Consider the following 23390-nt stretch of genomic DNA (forward strand, 5'->3'; position numbering starts at 1 on the left):
CCCAGCCACTGAAAACTGTAAGCAATAAATTTCCTTTTCTTTATAAATTACCCATTCCAAGTAATTTTGTTAAAAGCAACAGAAGTGGACTAATATTGAAAACTGGTACTAGAGAGCTGGGGTGTTACTTATAACAAACACTTGGAAATGTGGAAGTGGCTTTGGAGCTGGGTGTGGAGGAGAGGCTGGAGGAATTTGGAAGAAAAGGCTAGAAAAAGTGTAGCTGCTGGTTAAACGGTGGTGAGCAGATGCCAATAGAAGTATGGACAATAAAGGCCATTCTGAGAAGACCTCAGATAGAAATAAGGAGATTTCCGGAAACCGGGGCAAAGATCGCCCTTGCTATAAACCGCCCAGGAACTTGGCCACACTCTGTTCATGCTCCAAAGTCACGGGACATGGAACTTCAAGGTGCTGAATCCGGGTGTTTGGCAGAAGAAACTTCTAAGCATCAAGCACTCAGGAAGTCACGCAGCTGCCTGTAACAGCCTGCACTGTGCAAAGGCATAGCATGAAGCAGGAATTTACTTAAAAGATGTTCATTCAAAAGAAAGCAGAGGGCAAACAATCTGGAAACCATCAGCCTGGCCATGTGGGAGAGAAGCCAAAAGCCTGCGATGGTGCAGCCCTGTCACCCTTTTACCAAGAGAAGGGAAACAAGACCGTGAAGGCATTTCAGAGACCTTCGAGGCTGCCTCTTCCATTGCAGGCCCAGAGGCCTAGGGAGAGAGCATGGGCTTGGGGAATAGGCCCGAGGCACCCTCCATGGGCTCGCTGCCCAGGGCCACCTCAGAATGCTGGTCCCTGCACTGGCACCCCAGCTGCTCTGGCTGCTCCAGCTGTGGCTAAATTGGCCCCGGGTGTGGCTGAACCCAAAGCTTTGAAAAATACAAGCCGAAGCCTTGGTGGCATCCATGTGACGTTAGGTCTGCAGGCTTGAAGAATGCTAGAGCTGTAGAGGCTTGGGAGCCTCCACCCCGTTTTCAAAGGACGTATGGAAAAGTCTGAGGGCCCAGGAAGAGATTTGTCACAGAGGCGGATTCACCATATACAATCTTCACTACAGCGATGCCGAGAGGAAACATGGGGTCAGAGTTGAAGCAGATAAACCCCATCAGCACCATGCCTAGTGGAGCCATGGAACTGGGACTGCCATGGAGACCCAGACCTGTGGAGCTACCAGCCAGCGACACCAGCCTGCAAGAGCTGAAGCATCACCTGAGACCAGGAAAGTCACAGGAGCAGAGCTGTCTGAGGACTTGGGGACCCAACCCCCACACCAGCATGCAGAAGACATGGATCATGGTGTCACGGTACATGATTTGCCAGCTTTAAGATTTAATGCCTGCCCTGCTGGGTTTTGGACTTGCGTAGGACCTGTTATACCTTTCTTTTGGCCTACTTCTCCCTTTTCAAACAGAAATATATACTCTATGTTTGTCCCACCATTGTATCATGGAAGTAAATAACTTGTTTTGATTTCACAGATGGGACTCTGAACTTTGGACTTTTGAGTTGGAACATGTTAAGACTTTGGGGACAAAATGAATATATTTGTATGTGAAAAGGACATGAGTTTAGGGGGGCTGGGGCAGAACACCTTGGGTTGAATATCCCCCTAAAACTTAGTCCCCACTGTGACAGTGTAAAGAGGGTGGGAAGTCTTATTACAGTAATGAAATGTGGAGCCTTGAAGAGGTGATTAGATTGTAGGAACTTGCCATAGTGAACGGATTAATAATGGTGGTCAGGGGTGTGGTTTTGAGGGCTTTCAAAAGACAGCATGTGAGAGTCTCTCTCTCTGCTCTGCCATCTGCCATATGAAACTTCTGGGTCACTTTCACCACCACCAAGGCCTTCACCAGACGTGTTCCCCGGACTTTGGACTTCCAACCTCAGAACCTGTAAGCAATAAATTTTGTTTTCCTACAAAACAAAAAGAGCCAAGTCCCATTCTGCCACCAGGTTAAGTGGGTGACCAAATTGGGAAAAATCACTGCACATAAAAACAAGAGACTAAAGCCTTACTCAACTGATTTTCCCAAGGGGCTTAAAAGTCCTCTCGAGAGGCGGATCTGAGCAGCGGCCAATCACTGGAAGAGCAGAGAGCCCTCCAGGAGCCACCGTGAAAAGACCTTCACCTGTCCCCATGGTAAACAAGTACTGTGTGGGCTACACACTGGGACTCTGGGGACCCGACACTGATGCTCTGTTTCTGAAGCTGGGTGTGATGGCACAGGCATGCGCTTTTTAATTACTTGTTCAACTAAACACTTTTAAATGTACTTTTCTGTATGAACATTATTTTTCACAATAAAAGCATGTAAATAAATAAGACAATGGATAACAAGTGATGCATAAGGAGGGAGAAACAAACGAGGCTGCGGGGGAGTCTGCAGGAACAGGAGCCAGTCCCAGGAAGGCAGATTTAGAGGCGGCGGGGGGAGGGGAGAGCTGGGAAAAAGTGGGAAACACATGTCACTCTATTAGAGACACACCCACCACCCCTCAGATCAGAAGGCCAGACAGGACTCAGCAGAAGTGGACTGGGGATGGGCAGGTAGCCCCGACAGCTCTTCTCTAAAGAGCTTGGTGGGATTTTATACCCAGTCAAACTATCCCCGGGGAACAGCTGGATGGCTGGCATCAATGATGGCCCTGGAGGAAAGCTCTGTTTGCCGTGGAGCGTTGGGCCAGCACCTGCTCATCCCAAGGCCAAGGCAGCAGCAACAGCCCCGTGGTGCCCAGAATTCCTGTGTTCCATCCACAGGGCAGGGGCCTCCGTCAACATCCTGGAAAATACTCTCCATCCGACATTCCCCACACAGGTGGACACCCAGAAATCCTGAGAGGTGTGAGCTGAACCAGCCACATGGCAGAGAGGAGAGCAGGGGACTGACCCCAAGGAGACAGTGTCAGCATCAGAAGACGGGCCTAAAAACGTCCGCCACACACACGAGTACTGGCAGAGTGAAGGAGGATGGGGTGCTGCAGGAGGGACAGAGGCCAAAACCACTCCTGGAAATCAAATGTGTCCCACTGCAGGGACGCCCAGTTCACAAGAAAGGCTGGGAAACAAGGAGAGGGAAATCTCAAACATGCAGGGAAAAGGAAAGACAGGGACACACTGAAGAAACCGTTTCTTTGAGGTCACAAAAGACGCGGACCTTCAGCCCACATCAAGGAGAATGAACTAAAAATAATAGACTCACACCTGGGAATTTCCTCCATGAGTTCTTCAGGTTACAAGGGGAAGTTCTTCAGGCTGGACAAAGAGAAGCTTCTAAAACCTCCCAGAGAAGAAAAAACAGGCCACTTGAGCCCCAGAGTTACAGGCGTTAGGAGACAGTAGAACTATAACCCTCAAAGCTCTGAGGACTCATGATTTCGAACCTATGATTCTCCACTTGTCAAACTGCGAATAAAGCCCCTGCAGACCTGAAAAGGAGCCCTTAGTCCTCCTGCAGTCCTCTGTTGGGGAAAAGAATCTGGAACTCTAGAAAAGCTTGAATAAGAAAAAGAAAAGAAAAACCAGGCCCAGCAGATAGATCAATCCCAGGAGAGTGCAAAAGGCATTTCCAACAGCAGACAGGAGCCACCAGGGGACAGCACGGGCATGGGGGGAGGTTCTGGGGGCTCCAGGACCCTCCTTCAAGAAAGCCCAATTCCAGAAGCAGCACATGTCCACAGGCTGAAGAAGTTTGAGGCTAAGCCAAGAGTTTGTTATTTTTTACAGTAGCAAGCAAGTGAAAGGTATATTGAAATTCTGTAACGCATGCATGCACGCGCGCGCGTACACACACACGGAGGTATAGTCCAAATGCAAAACAGGCGGATGTGCATATGATTCTGAGGAGTCAGGGGATATGAGGGGAAAACACCCATGCCTGTGACCTGGGAATGTTCTCCTGGGAGGGACGTTCTCACACAGCCTTTCATGGTGGGGTCCACCCACCAAGCAGACCCAGTGCTGCAAGCTTGCCACTCAGGCTGACGGAGGCAACAGCAGAAAAACCGAAAAGCAGACATGCGTGCCGTGCAGCAGGACCAGTGGGGCACAGTCCCCAGATGGGCCTTCTGCCACCGTCTGCACTCGCCCACTCGATTTTATCGTAGCCACAGACATACATCACTCTTATAAAAATAAGGAAACAAAAAAAAGGGAAAAGTACTCACTCGTGCCATGTGTTCTGAGCACCTACTCCCCACCAGGCAGTATTTCAGCACCGAGAACACAGACAGACAGAAAGCTCTGCCCTAATGGAGTTTACTTTCTACTGGCAGAAGAATTAAGAAAATATGTGAAATATGGAATACACAGCAGAAGATAGCATCCAGGAAAAAAAGAAATAAAAAGGAGAGCAGAGTAAGAGGGAGGGGGTCAGGAATAGCAGGGAGAAAGGAACAAGGAGTGGACCCTGCAGGTGTCTGGGCAAAGAACATTCCAGGGAGAGGACACGGCCCGGGCAAGGGTCCTGGGGCAGACCATCCTGATGGGTGCTAGAGAAACAGTGTGGGGAGGGAGGGGAGAGAGCAGGACAGACCACGAGGGCTTTGTAGGCATTGGAGGATGCGACTTTTCCTCTGGGGGACAGGGACCAGGGGCTACTTAGGTGCGAGCACAGGGGAGAGCTGTGCTCTGTCTCTATCTGTGAAGGACCCCCATGGCTGTTGAGATGGGGACGCAGGAGAGCAGGTGACAGGCTCCTCCAGGACCAGGTAAACAACAGTGCTAGGTGGACCAGCGTGACACCAGGGCGCAGAGGTCCAGCGCCAGGTGTGCTCTGAATGTGGCGCTGACACACTGGCATGGTGTGCACGGAAGGCCTGAGAGGGAGAGGGTGCCACGATGCCTGGGGTCTGGCTGGGCCTCGAAGGACAATGGAGTCTCCACAGATGGTGATGGGGGGCTGTAGCTAGAACAAACAGGTGGCGAGTTGGGAGCCTGGAAGTTCCGCTTTGGATATGTTGGGTTTGGGATCATCACAGACAGCTAAGGTCTAGCTTTGGGGCTGGAGGAGAGGTCTGCGAGCGGCTGACTTGTGGATGGTCATTGAATCAGAACCAGCTGAGGTCACCAGGACAGAGCCAAGAAGGACACATGGTGTCAGAGGTCAGGCGAAGAGAGAGACAAAATGAACAGGGCCGAGAGGGGCCCACCCCAAGGAGGGGGCCACCATGGGGTGAGGAGGCCCCCAGAGGCAGGGAGACGGTGCGTCCAGGAGGAGGGAGCATGGCAGCGCCCAGTGCTGCTGACGGACAAACAGCCTGAGCCTAACACCGAACCCCGGGGTGAGACCACGGAGGCCCTGTGTCCCCTGAACACGCAGGTGTGTGTGTCGGGGGGGCAAGAGCCCGATTCACCTGAGTTTTGAAGAACTTATGGAGACCACGTATATATCCATTTCACGTGGTTCTGCTATGAAAGGGTGATCACAGATGGCATGGAGCCGCAGTGGGAGGGGACAGCCTGCCTGTGTGCTGAGGGATGCCTGCTGGAGTTGGCACCGAGGACAGAGAGCAGCCCCTGTGCTGCACGCGGGACTGGCTCAGCCAGATGGTCCCTGCGCAGGACAGACGTGCTGGGCCCCGACTCTGAGGGGTGTGTGTGGGGCCCCCTCCTTGGTGGGGGCAGTCCCAGGCTGAGGCACAGGCGGGGAGGAGATGCCGGCTTCCAGGAGAGCAGAGAAGTTCAAGCTGTGACCTCCAGGCTGATGTGTACAGAGACCCTACACGGAGCGCTTGGGACATGGACCCTCCTTCAGTTTGTCCAGTAAGCCGAGCATCTCCAGTGCCCACCTGGCTCAGGACTCAGCGGGGTAGTCAAAGAGGCAGCAGCAGACAGTGGGTTTTGCAAAAGGATGCTACAGTTTTTACAACACTGCATTTTGAAAGTAACTTAAAGTAAGTGACTTTTGCAAAATTGGGTCATTTTTTCATCGAAAGCTTAAGTTTTTATTTTAGGAAGGTTGGAATGACACGAACTTAACCTTTAGCAAAAATCCTCTTTAATCTAACATCAGTCTATTCAAAACTGTGTAGCCGTGCACAGCACGAAGCAACGTTCAGTCCCCACTGACTGTGTAATTACTACTCGGCAGGATGCTGTACACTTGGAATCCCGTTATTTTGAAACCTGTTTTTTCCTAGTACCTGTGTCCCTGACTAAGGTGATTTAATATACTGTGTTTCCCTCTGCGGAGGTTCCCTTCCAGCACCCAACCAAGCCCAGGGATGGGCACCCAGCGAATTTTCGATAATGCTGCTGAATGGAGACAACGAGGGTTGCACAGCTGGGACTCAATGTGGGGCAGCATGTGCAGCTCAAGTACACACACGCACACATGCACGCTCCAACACACGTGCACACACACACACAGATGCACACACTCATGTGTATACACACACATGCACATGCATGCTCCAACACACGCGCACACACACACGTACTCACACAGAGATGCACACACTCATGTGTATACACACACATGCACATGCATGCTCCAACACACGCGCACACACACACACAGATGCACACACTCATGTGTATACACACACATGCACATGCACGCTCTCACAAACACGTGCACACACACACACACGGATGCACACACTCATGTGTATACACACACATGCACATGCACTCTCCAACACACGTGCACGTACACACACACACAGATGCACACACTCATGTGTATACACACACATGCACATGCACTCTCCAACACACGTGCACGCACACACACACACAGATGCACACACTCATGTGTATACATACACATGCACATGCACGCTCCAACACACGCGCGCACACACACGTACTCACACAGAGATGCACACACTCATGTGTATACACACACATGCACATGCACGCTCTCACAAACACACGTGCATACACATGCACACACACACGCACTCACACACACAGATGCACACATTCATGTGTATACACACACTCACACATGCACGCTCCAACACACGCACATGCACACACACACTCACACACAGAGATGCACACACTCATGTGTATACACACACATGCACGCTCACAAACACACGTGCATACACACGCACACATGCACGCTCCAACACACGCACTCACACACACGCACTCACACACATGCACTCACACACACAGATGCACACACTCATGTGTATACACACACATGCACATGCACGCTCTCACAAACACACGTGCATACACATGCACACACACACGCACTCACACACACAGATGCACACATTCATGTGTATACACACACTCACACATGCACGCTCCAACACACGCACATGCACACACACACTCACACACAGAGATGCACACACTCATGTGTATACACACACATGCACGCTCACAAACACACGTGCATACACACGCACACATGCACGCTCCAACACACGCACTCACACACACGCACTCACACACATGCACTCACACACACAGATGCACACACTCATGTGTATACACACACATGCACATGCACGCTCTCACAAACACACGTGCATACACATGCACACACACACGCACACTCACACACAGATGCACACATTCATGTGTATACACACACTCACACATGCACGCTCCAACACACGCACATGCACACACGCACTCACACACAGAGACGCACACATGTGTATACACACACATGCACGCTCTCACAAACACACGTGCATACACACGCACACATGCACGCTCCAACACATGCACTCACACACACGCACTCACACACACAGATGCACACACTCATGTGTATACACACACATGCACATGCACGCTCTCACAAACACACGTGCATACACACGCACACAGGCATGCTCCAACACATGTTCACACGCATGCACACAGATGCACACACTCATGCATGTACACACATGCACAACCACGAATGTGCACACACATGCACTCACATGTTCACACACATGCACATTCTCAGGCATGTACACACACATGCACAGACACACTCATACATGCACACACGTAAACATACAGGCATACATGCACACGCATGCACATTCTCACACACACATTCATGCATACACATGTGCACACTCACATGCACATGATGTGCATGCACACACACAGGCATGTACAAACATACATCCAAACACACACATGTGCTCTCGCACAAACACACACATGCACACACAGAGACACACACACGTACACACATACACACAGAATGCTACACAGCTAGTCTCTGCAGACCCAGGCACCCAATGTGCTCATGAAACCGCGGCCATGAGAAATCTCACAGTTTCACTGTCCTTGAACACTTCACGGATGCCCCTCAGGTACACATAAAAGCATCTTTGAAGTGGGGCTGTTAGAACTAAAGTGTGCTGTGGACTATTTATTACCTGACAAAGCCAAATAAATTATTCATACACAAGAAAAGCCACCAGGAGTTAGCCTGGGGAAAATGGAAAATAGCCCCAGGTCATCTACTTTGGAAAGACAGAGTTTGCACGTGTGTGAGGATTCTTATGTCTGTGGTGGGAGGGATCAGAGGAGGAGGGGAAGCTCAGGGGAAGAAATGGGGAGTTAAGACCAAAAAGTGCTGATTTAACTAAATCACCTGCAATCTGTTTAAAACTACAAAATCTCTGCTTTTCTAGCTATGGGTTCTTGACCTAGCAAAACTCAAAGTCTGATTCTGATTTGCTCTAGATTTATTTTGCTAGGTTATATATTTGATACCAAACTCATATTTTATGGTTAAAACATTAAAAAAAAAAAAAAAAAAGAACTGAAGATAAAGCGTGCTTTTCCAGGAGAGCTCAGGAAACCCAGAAAGGGAAAACGGAGACCCAAATTTGGCCATGACCTGACTCCCCCAGCAACCACGGTCAGCGCTGGCAGCCGGCAGCTCGATGTCCAAGACCCGGCACGAGGGCCCAGCACCCGGACGCTCATCCAGCATGACCAGGCGCTGCCTGCTCGCAGCAGCACAGCAAACCCTGACCCTTGCTGGTTTCCTGCATCTGACCGTGACCGTGGGGTCAGTGGGAGCTGAAACTCAGAGGCAGGTACGGGCTCCCACGTGCCTCCTGCCGGGATCACTGTCCCTATCCATAAACTCTGCACGTCAGACACATCCACTAAACCTGCAGTGAGCATTCCCGGTGTTGTGGGCCACACGGCTCAGGTCACACCACTCCTCTGCTCTCTGTGAAAGCAACCCTAAACATTACATGAGGACAGGGGCATGGCTGTGCTGATAAAGCTTTATTTACAAAAGCAGGCAGCAGCCAGATTCGGCCTGTGGGCCTTTTTGCTGATGTTTCCATTAAACTATTAATATTTCTGCTTCTGAGTAAGCTATTCCAGGACCCTTAGGACTGATCAGAGACATTAACACCACACCGAGGGTTGCTAGAGCCTTGCTCTCATGACGTGAACAATGACTTCTAGGACACTGGGAACGCTCATCGAAATACCTGACATCCCAATATCTGCACTTACTCACGGCATGTACTTTAAGTTAAGGTACAGCTTTAGGGATTTAAATGAAACAAGGAAATTCTGTGATTTGATTTAATTTTCTGTGGTCTGTGCTGGACTTTTAGTTTGGAGATATTCACAACATATCCACCTACAGATAGCCGTGGCTTATTTGTAGTCAGTGCTTAAAAGCAACGAACAGATTAGGTCTACAGAGCAAGGAGGAAACTCAGCCCTGCAGGGACGGCGCCAGTGGGCAACACGCAGCTTCCGAGGGCTGGGCCGTGCCTGGCTCCAGCCAATTGGACCCAGAAGCACCTCTTTGCCAAGACTGGCCAGACACGGATTTTTATGTAAAGTCACTGGACTTTTAAGGTGTGGGAAGCAGTTCACACTTAGCCCACTTTTAATTAAACCAGGCCAGCAGGTGATGCCCGGTGGCCATCTGCCCCAGAGGTGGTTCCCAACAGAGCTGCTGCACTTACAGCTGGAAGACGCCGCCTTCCCCCAGCACCCATACGAGATCCAGGTACTCTGTATGGGGGCTGCTGGGGTGGGACCCACCTGAGCTCAGTCATCACGGCCCAGGGGCTCCGGGGTGGGGGTGGACTCCCATCGGCAGAGCTAGAGCCGAGGGTTTGAGGTGGGAGGGCTAACAGGGCTGGACAGGTCACAGAGCCAAAGGAGGGTGGTCTGGGAAGCTTTGACTTCAGTCCCAGGCAACGAGCAGCCACAGCAGGTTCTGGAGCAGAGGAGGCCATGGTGGGGGGGTCTCTGTGCTCAGGATGTGGAAACAGGAGGACAGCAGTGTCCCCACTGGGAGAGTGCAGCCCCAGTGACACCGGGCTGGGAAGGGCAAGATGGGCAGGTCCATGCTGGACAGACACGAAGACACCATGAGGATGAAATCAGCCGTTTGGCTGTGTGACACCCCCACTCACGCAGAACACCCACAAATGAGTGACTTACTTCCGCCACAAGGCCAGGGGCTGCTCAGGTTCCTTGTCGGCAGGTCCCAGCGAGGCGACTAGTGCGAAGGGCCAGGCGAGCAGCATCATGAAGGCGGCAAACAGGAGCCGGATGGGGAACAGTGTCAGCGTCATGAAGGCCACCTGGGGAGACAGGGTGGCGTCATCCCAGGGTTCTGTGTCCAGGCACCAGCTCCGCTCCACTCTCTGCGTGGACACCTCTCGGGGAAGCAGCCCTGGGAGACGGCGCTGGGCACCCCAGACCTCCCTGAATCCTGCGTGTCCTGCAGGGCAGAGAGCTAGGGGAGCTGCCACCTTACCAGAGACACTGAGAGGACAGCCTGGGGATGACAGGCAAATTCAATATGGCTCTGACCCAGACAGTGCACCCCACTAGGCAGCACTGCACCTGAGATGCAGAGCCGTGGCCCCCCACTGCCAGCCTCCCCGGTGCTGTCATCCTGCCCTCCCTGCCCCCTCTGAGATCGCTGACGTGGGCCTGAGAGCTTACGCTGCCCCAGCCATCTGCAAAGTGGTGGGGTGGTTGGTATGGAGCTTGCAAGGCTGGACCTGGGACCACAGAGAAGACGGATTCAGGGGTGACCTTCCAGCCCCAGGAGACCTGGGCTGGTGAAAGGGCAGAATATCAGCCCAGCCCAGGTTTCACCCAGGGCAGGGCCAAGGCTGCAGGACCAGCTGCCGCCCATGGGTCTAAGTCAGGGCTCTGTGGGCAGGGGCCAGCGCTGCTGCTTACAGCTTGGGAGTGAGGATGGACACCTGGAGGGACATGCAGTCAGGACAATGGCAGAGCCAGGAGCATTACAGGGGAGGGTCAGTGACAAGTAAGACACAGGTCCTGGTGGTGCACAGAATGGTGTCTCGTTCTCCCCCTGGGTGGATGCTCAGGAATGGTGCCTTTTGTGACAAATGACCTTAGGGGATCAACTGGAAAATGTGGGGGAAATGGATGAGCAGTTCTAAAATTGTAGAGGATTTATGATCAATAGACGCATTTTTTTGGTTACTGGCAATAATACAAACTTCAAATAGGTAGAGTTTTGTGTCCAGAGGACAAATAGATGTAGGTCAGTTCCAAGTGGTGCCCCTGGCCCCTGCCCCGTCTTGCTAGGTTTTGAGTCACCTGCAACGGGAGCGTTGATTGCTCCCTCGGTTTCTCTGTAGGTTTTCAGTCAAGACCAGCAAGGCCCATTAGAAATATAACGCAAGGCACATGCATGATTTTAAATTTTCTACTAGCCACATTTTAAAAAATACAAAGGCCCGGGGCAGATTTTTCCCTCCTTCTACCAAAGTTCCCCTCAAGTCTTTTCTCCAGATAACTGAGTGAAGTTGTCTATCACTCTCTCCTGCGAATTTACATCAGTGCTGATCTATAGTTTCATCTCTAATATTACTTGTGTCTTCTGAAGCTTTCAAGCCATGTCACCAGATATTTTTGTATGTTATTAATCGGTTTACAGAGCCAGTCTGGGCTTTGTTCTTTCTGTCTAATGTGACCTGTTTAATGATATTAATTGTGGCTTTCACAAGATTCTTTCTTCTTCTTTGAGTTTACACTAATATTCTTTTTAACTTCTTGAGGTAAAAACAAAAAGCCTGCATCATTATTTTCAGAAATACTTTTTTCCTAGTATTCACATTCAGCGCTTCTTCTAAGTACCACGTTAATGTAATCCTGCAAGTTTAAAAGGTTGCCTTTTCTTTCTTTTTAAAATTTGGCTCTAAACATTGTGCCCTTTTCCATCCTTTGTTATCACAGTCGCGCATCACTTGATGTGGATCTGCTCTGGGGAATGTGTTCTTACGTGATTTTGTTGTTGTGTGGACACCACAGAGTGCTACCAACACGCAGGGCCTGCTCCTGGACTGAACACTGTGGGCAATTGTAACACAACGGTGACATCTGTGTATCTGAACATGCCTAGACATTGAAAAGGTACAGGAAAAGGAAGGATTGAAGGATAAAAATGGTGCACCTGTACAGAGCACGTACCACGAATGGAGCCTGCCAGCCTGGGAGTCGCTCTGGGTGGGCCGGTGAGTGAGTGTGAAGGTCTGGGACAGTCCTGCATGCTACCGCAGGCTTTACGACCACCGCACACTTAAGCTGCACTAGACCAAGAAAACAGTAAAGCAACTGTGCTACGACACAGCTACGGCGGCTACATCACCACCAGTGAGGGGATCTTTCAGCTCCATGATAATCTTACTGGACCACCGTGGTACACGCAGTCCAATGTTGACCTAAACGTCTCTCTGTGGTGCACGACTGTGTTTCGTAATTTGTTGCAGAGGGAAAAAAGAACACAGCCTGTCGATGAGGCTTCTTTCCCATTCTGAGATGCTGTCCCCGCTCTGTCCCTCAGCCCCCAGCCCTGGCACGGCCCCCACGCCTCTCAGGGCTGCCAATCCGCTTTCCAGGGCTCTTGGCTCAAAAGCGACCATTCTTAAGAGCTCACGATGGAGGCACTGCTGTTACAATCGATAGCCGGCTGTCTCTTCCCGACGTGCAGAGGAAGTAAGTTACCGGGCAGGTGTACTGTTTACTGCCATAAATCGTTCTTAAAGGCTGCTTCCTGCACCTGCAGACACATGAAGAGGCAGCACAGGATAACGGCAGAAAGTCTCAGAAAGTTCGGTGTACTCACACTGCCACCACGAAAGCCTGTGCTCACAGACGTGCTTTCATAGCACACACCTGTGCGGCAGCCACATTCTCCTACCAGGATGTTTCCACTACAGATAATGGAACCAAATAACAGTTCTCAACGTGTTCCAGGAGGAGCAGCCGACAGCCGGGCCACCCCTCCCCAGGCACCTGGGAACTGCTGATGGGGAAAGAGGCTCTGAGGGGCCTGGGAGGCGGTGCCCCTCCCCAAACGATGGGGGAGGTGCTGATGAGATCTGAGGGTGAGGCCTCACCAGCACCCCAGGGAGTCAGGACACAGAGCGCTATTCAATTAGCACACGGGGTCCACGGGGACCTGATGAGTGACCACATCTGAACCTTGGTTAACGCGTCTGGGCACCTGCTCTTGTGTGTATCATGGAGAACACAGTCCTGGTTTCTGAGTTTGCAGCAGTAGGAAAAGCCCTTGTGAGCCTTGATGACACACTCTGACCCTCAGCAAAGTGGGGGTAGGCGGAGGTGAGTCAGAGGGTGGAGAAGGGTTATAGCCAGGGACAGAGCTCCACAGGCCCGCGGTGCACCATCCTGGCCCTACCTGGAAGACAGGAGAAAGGGCTCCCCCTTAAAGCACCGTGCAATTGCTGGGAGAGGCTGGTGCCTCTGGGAGCCCCAGGGCATGAGGAGGGACCTGCTGTTCTGGTGCTCTCACGGGCAGCTCTGCCTTCACCTTGGCCCAACCACTGGGCCCGTGTGCCAGCTTTCTGCCAGGCGCAGCCCTGCTAAGGAGCCAATGTCCTCTCCAGGAAGGGCAGGACTCAAGGGGCCTGTCTTCCCCCCAGGCTCTGTCACCTGCATCCAGTCTCAGGCTCAGCCACTGTGTCCCCACACCCTGGTGCAAACTGCTCCTAGCAAGTTCAATGATCCCACATGCCACAAGGACAGGCCAGTGCTTCTGAACTGCGGGCGGCTTCCCAAGGTGGCCGGCTGGTCAGAGCAGGACCCGTAACCGCCATCCTAAACAGAGCCCCTGCCCCGGCTCCACCTGTGTCCTGGCCTTCCTGTCTCAGTAGGGCTCAGCCATCCCTCAGGTCCCAGGAGACAAACATGCTGGGTCATCGTTGCCTCCACCTGCAGAATAAACCTAGAATCCAAGTCCCACAGATGCTCCCTGTAGCTTTTTGCATCTAGGACCACTAGGAAGAGCTATGGCGTGATGGGTCCCACAGCGGAGAGGAACCTTCACTCAGCCCTGGTCCGTACGACCCCCAGAGAGGCAGGGGATGATGGAGCAACTGGGGAGAGGGGCACCCACATGTGAGGAGCCTCGACCGCCCGGCACGGGCAGTCCCGCTCGGGCACGGGCATCTTCTGAAACGAAGCGTGCGTTCGGGTCTGGAAGTGGAGGGGCAGCAGCTCTGGGCTGGGTCTCGGGCGTTCCTCAAATGCCACCAGGGAGGGCCGAGCACGGGGTGGCATGTGCTGAGCCTGAGAAAATTATGTCAAGTGGAACAACCCCGGCGCAGAGAGAGAAATGCCACACGTCCTCATTCGTAAGTGGGAGCTGAATTAACGAATAAACAAATAAACCATAAGGAGAGAGACAGAAACAACAATCACAGCAACACGTTGAACTCTTAGAAGGAGAGAACAGAGAGGGGAGAGGGGTTAACCCACGGAAGGGGTTAAGGAGAAATTAATGAGAAAGTGGTTATCGGACACAAAGACACAAACAACGATCACGGACTGTAATGACGAATAAGTTAACTGTCCTGATTTGACCATCACACATTGGACACAACTACTGATAGTCAACTTTGTACCCTGTAAACATGTATAATCAATTATGCTTCAATAAAAAGAGTAAAAAAAAAAAAAGATGAAATGCGGAACTCTGCAGAGAGATCTCCAGCAGGAGGGGGACAGAGGACAGCCCTGCGTGGGGACCGGCCTTTTAAACGTATTTTTTGTCTGTTACTTACAAACAAACGTAAAGCAGGCTATTTTTGAGATCTAGACTAGACACGACACTCTAACACCGGGAACGGACAACTGGTGTCCCACACGGAGGCAGCGCACGTGGATGTGTCCTACCCACCAGGGCCACCTTCCCCAACACAGGCAGAAGAAACAGACACACCCAATGATCATTTACTTCTTCCTTTTAAAGAAAGAACAACTGTAAGCAGCACAGTAATTCTCAGGGGCATGCCATCAGCAGGAACGATCACGCTTTCCTTAGGAAACCCCACCAGGCACAGAACGCCTGCCACCGACGGCTGGCGGGGCCTCAGAAGCCCACCCAGCCCCGCGCCCTGCAGACCAGCCCGAGGACATGCAGGCTCGCTGCTCCCCGCCACCAGGTCACCTCCACTAAACAGAAAACACTTCCAACCCAAAGCACGTGCCGCGTCCAAGAAAGGAGCAAACTGTGGCATTCACGACTAATTCTCACAGTTGCAACACTGAAAGCACAAAGAAAACAGGAGAGACGGGCGTTCTAAACGGTGGCCATCAGCTCTCCACACACACACACACGCACACGCGCACACACACACACGCGCACACGCACACACACATGCACACGCACACGCACACGCACACACACACGCGGCTGCTCTTATCAAAAAGGAGCCTGGGGATCCAGCCTGTTTATGAAGAGAAAAAACCCAGAGGGTGGCCCCTCCTCGATGCGCCACAAACCCTGGGCAGCCTGGGGGTGCGGCCACGGCCCAGGAGGCCAGTGCGGCAGGACAGCGCCGTCTGTTATCTGGGTATTTCCACTTCTTTTTTCTGTGATCTGCCCATTTATACACATCTTTTGCCCTAATTTACACGGATTCATTTGTCTTTTTCTCACTAATGTGAATGTCAGTCACTCTGCAGCTTTTACACAGCTGTGTGACGGGGACGACCCACACCTCCACTCAGGGAGAACCTCCCCAGAGCCCGTGCCTGCTGCTATGTATAAGCTATTTCTTCTTAGCTCTCCCACTCAAATCTAAAATTAAATATAGCTTTTCTAAAACTGAGCTGTTTTCTTTCATGCCCTCACCCACCCCAACACCCCCTGATCCCTGCCACCTCCACCCAAGAGCCCTAACTGAAATCGTAGCACATACTGCCCCATCTGGAGGCTTCTGACCTGCAAACTGAGAATGCCTTTGCTAATTCACTCTGAATTTTCAAATCTGTCCTACAGTCCAACAGCAGAGTCATTTTCCTAGATGACTCTATTTACAATTTTCAACACACCAGCCAACGGGCATTGTCTTATGAGTCAGCTACACAGTCTTTTATGGAATCAAAGCCACTGTGGTCTAAAGCAACCCTAAACCATGAGACCCTACAACTACGGAAACCCTCCAGGAACACCTGCCAACACCACACCACTCTTTCCCTGATGCTGCAGAGACTCTGGCATGGGTGCGAAACTGTCCGGCTCAGGTCAGTGTCCAGCTCCTCGGTCACTGAGACATGATGGCATCGCCGAGGGAAACCCCCTGCAGGCCCTGGTGCTAGGACCCCCAGGCACCTCATGCTTGGCCCACGGTCCAGCTGGCCAAGGTGGCTGTCAGTGTGCAAGGACAGCACCGGGGCCTCTAGCCAACGCAGCAGAGGTTGCAGTGCTGGGGATGGGGCAGGAGGGGTCGAGCACACTCAGTCCAAGCTCGAAGGTACCGAGACACTCATCAGTGGAGAGTGGTGGGGGTGGAGGAAGGCTGGGACAGCTGGGAGAGCAGGGCCTCCCGGAAGCAAGGGGCCAAATCCTACAGGTGGAGTGAGAGTGCGAGCGCAGGAGAGTCAGGCAGACAAGTGGGCAGCAGCGCTCCCTGTGGCTCAGACCTTCCTCCTAACTGGGTTGCCACTCTGTGGCCAAGACACCAGAGCATCTGCAATAGTCCTTACCTCGGGTGAGTGATGCCAACGCTGCCTGGGCACCTGTGCCGTGTCCTTGGGTGACTGACATGGCCTGGGCAGGTGCCTGTGCCTGGGCACCTGTGCTGTGTCCTCAGGACACTGGAGCATGACTGTGGTGGGAGGCTAGGGAGGGTGCATGGTGCAGTTGGGTGCAAGGGGGCTGGTGTGCCTTGATGCTGGTGGAACCTGTCTCCCTGTGGTTCGAATCACTTTCTGGATGCAGAATGAGGGCACATTCCTCACTGGGGACATCCCTACTAGTGTCTGAAGGGCACTGGCTTCCAGAAAGCCTCAGGCCCCTAAGACAGCTCTGACCCCACCAGGGGCTGGGAAAGCCCCATAACTGAGTCAGCACAGACTCTGGGACAGTCACTGCAGCCACACACTCAGGCCCACATGCGCCTCTCTGTGGCTCTGAATCCGCTTCCAACCACTATGTGGCAGCTCTGCACTTGCAGCGGGGCTCCTGCGGTTGACTCTGTTGGGGTTTGAACCCCACTAAGCAGCTGTTCATGGGTCCAGTTTACCCAGGTCCTGCAGGAGACGTGGCCTCGGAGACCACATGGCTGTGTCCCCTCAGAGGACAGGTGGGATGTCAGGGATGATCACCAGTGTTAGCTGTGTGTAGCTGGGTGGACTGGACCCACGTGGCCCTGTGCCCTGCACAGCCTGTCCCCTGGCAGGGAGGGCCCCACATTTGTCCCTAAGTGTCATATCGTCACACAGATGAGATACACAACCAATTGCAGACTCAGCCTTCAGCAGGGAAGCAGCATGACAGCTGGACTTGCAGGAGAGTATCTGCAGGTCTGGGGACACTCAACAGCTCGCTCATGAAGCAAAGGTGGCCTCTGTGGTCAGGAAGGTTCCATGTGGCACACAGAGCTCACCAGCCTGCCCGTGAGGGCCACCAGAGTCACCCCAGGGTACTTGAGGGCATCAGAGCAGAACCCTCTGAGGGACATCTGGAACCACTGACTAGGTTCCAGAGAAAATTACCACTGAGACGGTGAAAACAGTACCTGCCTGCCAAGGCTGGGCCCCAGAGACAAGGCCTCAAAGTGCAGAGTGCCATGTCCAGGCCTCATAAATCAGAGGTACAGGGAGAATGCCAAGGATCGGGGTGTTGACAGAGGGTGGAGACAGGAGGGACCCCACAAGCCTCACTCCCTCTGCCGTGGGGACGCCACCTGACTTCCTGGCTTGACCACAGAGCTGCTTCCTGCAGACAGGGTCAGAGACCGCAGGGAGCTCCCTGCCCCAGTGTGGGTCGGCCAAGAACTGGGCCCCCTCCAGGAGGGAGGCTCACCCACCTGCCTCTGGCCCCAGGCTCACGCACCTGCACAGCGAAGCCTGTTGTCTTGTTTGTTCCCAAGTGGCCAATACCCTCCTGCCTGCTGCTCAGCAAACAAAACCTGGTAAAACGGACTGGTCACTCAGGGCGGGCTGTGATATGCTGCAGTGACAGATGTCCCACTCTGTGGCTTGGGAATGGAATGTCATTTCCTACTCTCTCTGCATGTGCACTTGGGGGGCCAGGGCCCTGCTGCGGCCAGGTGAGGAGGCTTCAGCTGGCACCTGCGCATCACCACGGGGAGCTGCCCCGAGGCAGATGCCATACTGCCATTAAGGTTTTGCTCATTTTCTGGTAAAGCAGCCAGGTGGCCACCACAACTGGGATTGGTGGATGCACTTCTGCTGGGCTCCATGTGGGGATGGAAGGCTCAGTGAGCACACCCAGAAGGTGCTTCACACAGAGGGCCTGGGTGTGTGGGGTTTAATCAGGAGAGATGGAGGCTGTTGGGCAGGTGCCACCTGCCTCCAGATGTGGCGTGGTCAGCTCAGCTGCCATCATCCCCACAGAGGTGCCCAGGGCTGCATACAGATGGGGTGGGAGTGCAAGAAACACAATGCTCACAGGAGATGCCCCCTATCTTCCTCCATCTCAAACCCAGCACCAAAGGTCCCCGGAGCCCCATACACTCGGAATCAAGAACTCTCACGGTCACTGGAGAAGGCACGGCTTGTCGAGTGTCCACGGAGGGCCACATCTCCGATCTTTAACCCTGTGCACTACAGATGCAGATTGCCAGGCATCCTGACCTTTGGAATAAGGCTGCCCCTGAAGCCCCTCAGGTGGGCTGGCTTCTCATGGCCTCCGAGCTGTGATCTGCGCAGTTACTTGCTGTCCTCCCCATATCAGGGGTCACTGCTGTCTGGACCATGGGTTCCCTAAAGTCATGATCACATCTGTGACGCTGGCACAGGGCACTGCCTAGAAAACCTCTCCATGCTTGCATGCTGGTGCTGTTTGTGAGTAGCTAAATAAAAAGGTTTGCGACAGAAAATAAGTTTGTTCGTCCAGCAGGTGCTACTGAGGGCCTGCGATGTGCCGGGCACTGCTGTGGACACAAGGACACAGCGGAGACCGAGACACACTGAGGACCCAGCGCTGCCCGGCTCTGACCTGTGGGCAGATGGAGCTCGCCAGTGGCCAGTGAAAAGCGCAGGGGGGGTGGGGGCGGGTGGGTCTCTGTAACAGCCGGTGGCATTTAAGCACAGACTGAAGGAGGTGTGGGGGGTGGGGTGGGCACAGGGAGGGCGGACACACGTGGGCAGCTGCAGCTGGTGCCCCAGTCCCTGCTTCAGCACAACGATGGCTGGCATACGCGGGAGCCGCCCCTGGCCCCGGCTGGCCTTGGGTCTCCGCACGCTCTCCTGACCCTCTCTCACTCCTCTAACTCACCAAGCTCTGTGCAATGTCTCCTTTGCCTGGGGTTCTCGGGACACCCCCAGCTGGTGACTAGGGCTTTGTCCCAGTGGTCCCCATGACTTAAGACCTGCAGTCCCTGCAGCTCCGTATGTGAAATTCCACAACAAACCAAACATGGCCCTTCCGTGGCCACCCGGTCATCCTGAGGACTCCACGCCCAGCAGGGCCTGGCTCCCAGCGGGTGCTCAGGAGAAGCACGGAGGGACACGCGGGGACCCAGGAAGAGGGCAGGCTTCTGGGCCGGATGCTCTCCACTCTGGGAACAAGGCTCGGCTTCAGCAGCAGATGCCGCTCCAAAGCCCCACGCAGAGGCCCCAGGGACCTGGCTAGCCCCGACTTCCACGGGCATCACACCGTGGGGGACGCCCTGTAATGACACCTCCTCAGAAGGAGCTCTCACAGCCCTGAGCCCCACTGCAGAAACAGGCCTGGAGGTGGCGCACCACGGGCGGGTGGAGGAGCAGCCCCGGGGGGCAGGGCCGCGCCCGCAGCTGTGAGGGGCCCACTTACACTGCGCTACTGGGCACGGGCCAGCACAGAGGGCCCCCACTGTCCCCTGAGCGAGCGACGCCCAAACAACAAACAGCTAATGGTCAGAACAGCAGAGGTGCCAGCGGGCACCAGCAGGGTGGGGGCACTGACGTTGAGGGTGCGTGGCTCTCCCGAACAAGTGCTGTTTAAGCACCTGTTGGCAGGAAAGGAGCCGTTGATGAACTGGTTTGTGTTTGTGTGTCTGTTTTTAAAAGATGACCGGTAGGGGGACCTTAACCCTTGACTTGATGTTGTCGGCACCACACTCTCCCAAGTGAGCCAGGGGCCGGCGCTTGTGTTTTTTTTTTATCTTGAGAGATATTTTATTTATTTTTTATTATTAGCATATTCATTATTACAAATTGCGACTTTTCTTTATGCCTTTTACCCAATCTATCACTCCCCAAATCCCCTTCCCCATCTCTAGTATCCTTTGGTCCTTCTGTCCGTCCGTCCTTCCTTTCCTTTCTCTCTCTCTCTTTCCTACTTTCTGAGCACTAGTTAAGAGTGAGAACATGCAGTATTTACCTTTCTATGTCTGGCTTATCTCACTTAACATATTTTCTCCAGACTCATCCATGTTGCTGTAAATGGCAGAATTTCTTTCTCTTTTATGGCTGAGTAGTATTCCGTGGTGTATATACACCACATTTTCCTTATCCAGTTGTCCACTGATGGACACTTAGGCTGGCTCCATATCTTGGCCATTGTAAACAGAGCTGCAATCGACGTGGGAGTGCAGGTACCCCTTTGACATGACGATTTCCATTCCTCTGGGTATATACCCAGAGGTGGGATTGCTGGATCATATGGCAGCTCTATCTGTAGTTGTTTGAGGAACCTCTGTACTGTTTTCCACAGTGGCTGTGCTAGTTTACAGCCCCACCTACAGTGTAGAAGAGTTCCCCTTTCCCCGCCAGCATTTGTTATTCTTGGTCTTTTTGATAATGGCCGGTCAAGCTGGGTTGACAGGACATCTCATGTGGTTTTGATGTGCATTTCCCTGATGGTTAACTCTTGGTCCTTCCCCAGGCCACTCCTGAGTACCAGGCTGAGCCCAGGACACAGCAGAATCCCTGCTCTCGGGGTACTGAGTCCAGATGGGGCCCCAGATAACAAAGGAAACCCAAGGCCCCATGCCCTGATGGCAGGGTGTGCCTTTCACACTCTAACTCCTCCAAAGCCGGGACCACCCCGCAACTAGGCAGGTTGAGGTCTGGTGGCAGTACTTTGCTCTGCTGGTGTCCTGTGAGCCAGGGGTCATGGAAGCTAGGAAATGTGTGTGTGGGGGTGTGTATGCAGAGGACAGCAAAGCAGGGAGGGGCCTCACAGAGAAGCAGCATGCTGCCACGGTGCCAACAGGAAAGGTCCAACTGCCTGAAGGACAGTCCAGGGAGCTTGGCAAGGACCCCACCTGCTCCCACTCTGGCTGCCCAGCTCCTCCCAGCAGCAGACAGGCCATCACTCCCCAAGCCCCTCCCCAAGGCAGCACCCTTCCTTGCCCAGCTCAGGCCATGAGAAAGACCCGCCCTAGCTTTGTGGCCCAAGGAAACTCCTTATCTCCCAGACCTTCTGAGTGAAAAGAATCCTGAAATTCAAGATATGTGACATTTTCCAGCTGCTTCTACTTTCTTAGCAAATATCTGCAGAAACACAGCAGGGCATTGGGTTAAGATCCCAAGTCCTGTGCCCTGGGTGCCTTGCCCCTGGCAAGCCCTGGGCCCCCCACCACCCAGCACATCCTGCCCATGCCATCTGCAGATATAGGGGGCACCCCAGGACATCCTGGCTCAACCCCTGTCTCTATCTACAGAAGCCCCCCCTCACCATCTTTGGGGAGCCCCCAGGGAACATCCTGCCTCCATCACCCCCCCAAGTTGCAAGAAGTCCCCCGCATACATCCTGGCTCTGCTCCCAGCTATGGGATTTCCCCCCAAAGCACATCCTGCTCCCTGAGATGCAGGGAGCCCCTGGCCCACTAGTCACACTGGTGTACCTGGCAAGAGACTCCCGGTGTTGGTCAGTGGGGTGCAGTGGGAGTGGACATGAGTTGCATGTCCCCTGGAGAGTGTGGTCACTCCTGAGTACAGGGGAAGGACAGAGGTGACCTATCCAACTGTAGCTGATGACTAAGTGGGAGGGTGTGTGGGGGCAGGTGGCCAGTTGGAGACCACTGCTCCTGGGCGGACGGGAGTAGAGGTGGCCCAGTGGCCTTGGGTGAGGGAGGGCTCACTCTCTACTTGCCACGGGTGCTGGGTGGTCTCAGGCCACTGACCAGCAGAAGGAGGACAGCCTGGGGTGGAGTGGGCAGTGACGAGGAGAGCAAATGGCTGCACTGGGAGAGCAAATGGGCTCCAATATGAGCCAACCCCCCAGGGTGGCCATTCAGCACCTGATCCAAACCAGGCCCCAGCCCTTCGGCATTCCCCGCTGTCTCAGGGGCACCAAGGTCACTTCTGTGCTCCGGCCAGCACGAGCCTTCAGCCTCCACTGCATGGCAGGGCACGGCATGGAACTCAGGACACTGCTCTGTGCAAATGTGGGGTCCTCGTGTTCCCAGACTTCAGGGACACTGCACTAGACCTGGCTCAGCCTAGCTCGTGTCCACCTTACGGGTTTAAAATATTTAAAATTGCGAGTGATGTTGTTTTGTTTCATATTTTGAAAACTTGTACGTGGCAAATGACTTTTCAAGGAAAAGAAATCACTCCTCCAGCTCTAAGATGGGCATATGACTTTCAAGAGTAAAATCCAGGCCTGGAAAGGGCTGCTGTCCCCAGGCACCAGCCCCCTAATCCCCACAGCACATCCCCACACCGCACAGTATGCAGCACCTTGCCAGGACAGTCCTTGTCCTTGGCAGCATTTTGCAGGGCCACCCAACGCTGCCTGCCACGTGAGGTTAAGGACAGCCCTTGACTACGGCTAGAGCACCTGAGCTCACACTGCTGGAATGTGGCTAAAAAAGCCGAGGAACATGCTAATCACTTCTAGTACCACAAAAAGTAGCAGTGATGGCTGCAAAGTGACTCGGGTTTTAGAAGGACAAACACTGCGATCACATTAAAAATAATGTCATCTCCAAACACACACTCCGTGTTGTCCTTT

The 23390-nt window shown here is 53.3% G+C and overlaps 1 protein-coding gene across 1 annotated transcript in view; it reads right to left on the bottom strand.

Annotated features, from left to right (window-relative positions):
- LPCAT1 (lysophosphatidylcholine acyltransferase 1) overlaps positions 1-23390 on the bottom strand; it is a 61494-nt gene that overhangs the window by 32388 nt on the left and 5716 nt on the right. Inside the window, exon 2 of the mRNA XM_063086583.1 lies at positions 10412-10554. Within this exon, the coding sequence (XP_062942653.1) occupies positions 10412-10554 (143 nt within the window). The remainder of the gene's footprint in view (positions 1-10411; positions 10555-23390) is intronic.

This window comes from Cynocephalus volans, chromosome 2 (genome assembly GCF_027409185.1).
Source record: "Cynocephalus volans isolate mCynVol1 chromosome 2, mCynVol1.pri, whole genome shotgun sequence".
Taxonomy (NCBI): domain Eukaryota; kingdom Metazoa; phylum Chordata; class Mammalia; order Dermoptera; family Cynocephalidae; genus Cynocephalus; species Cynocephalus volans.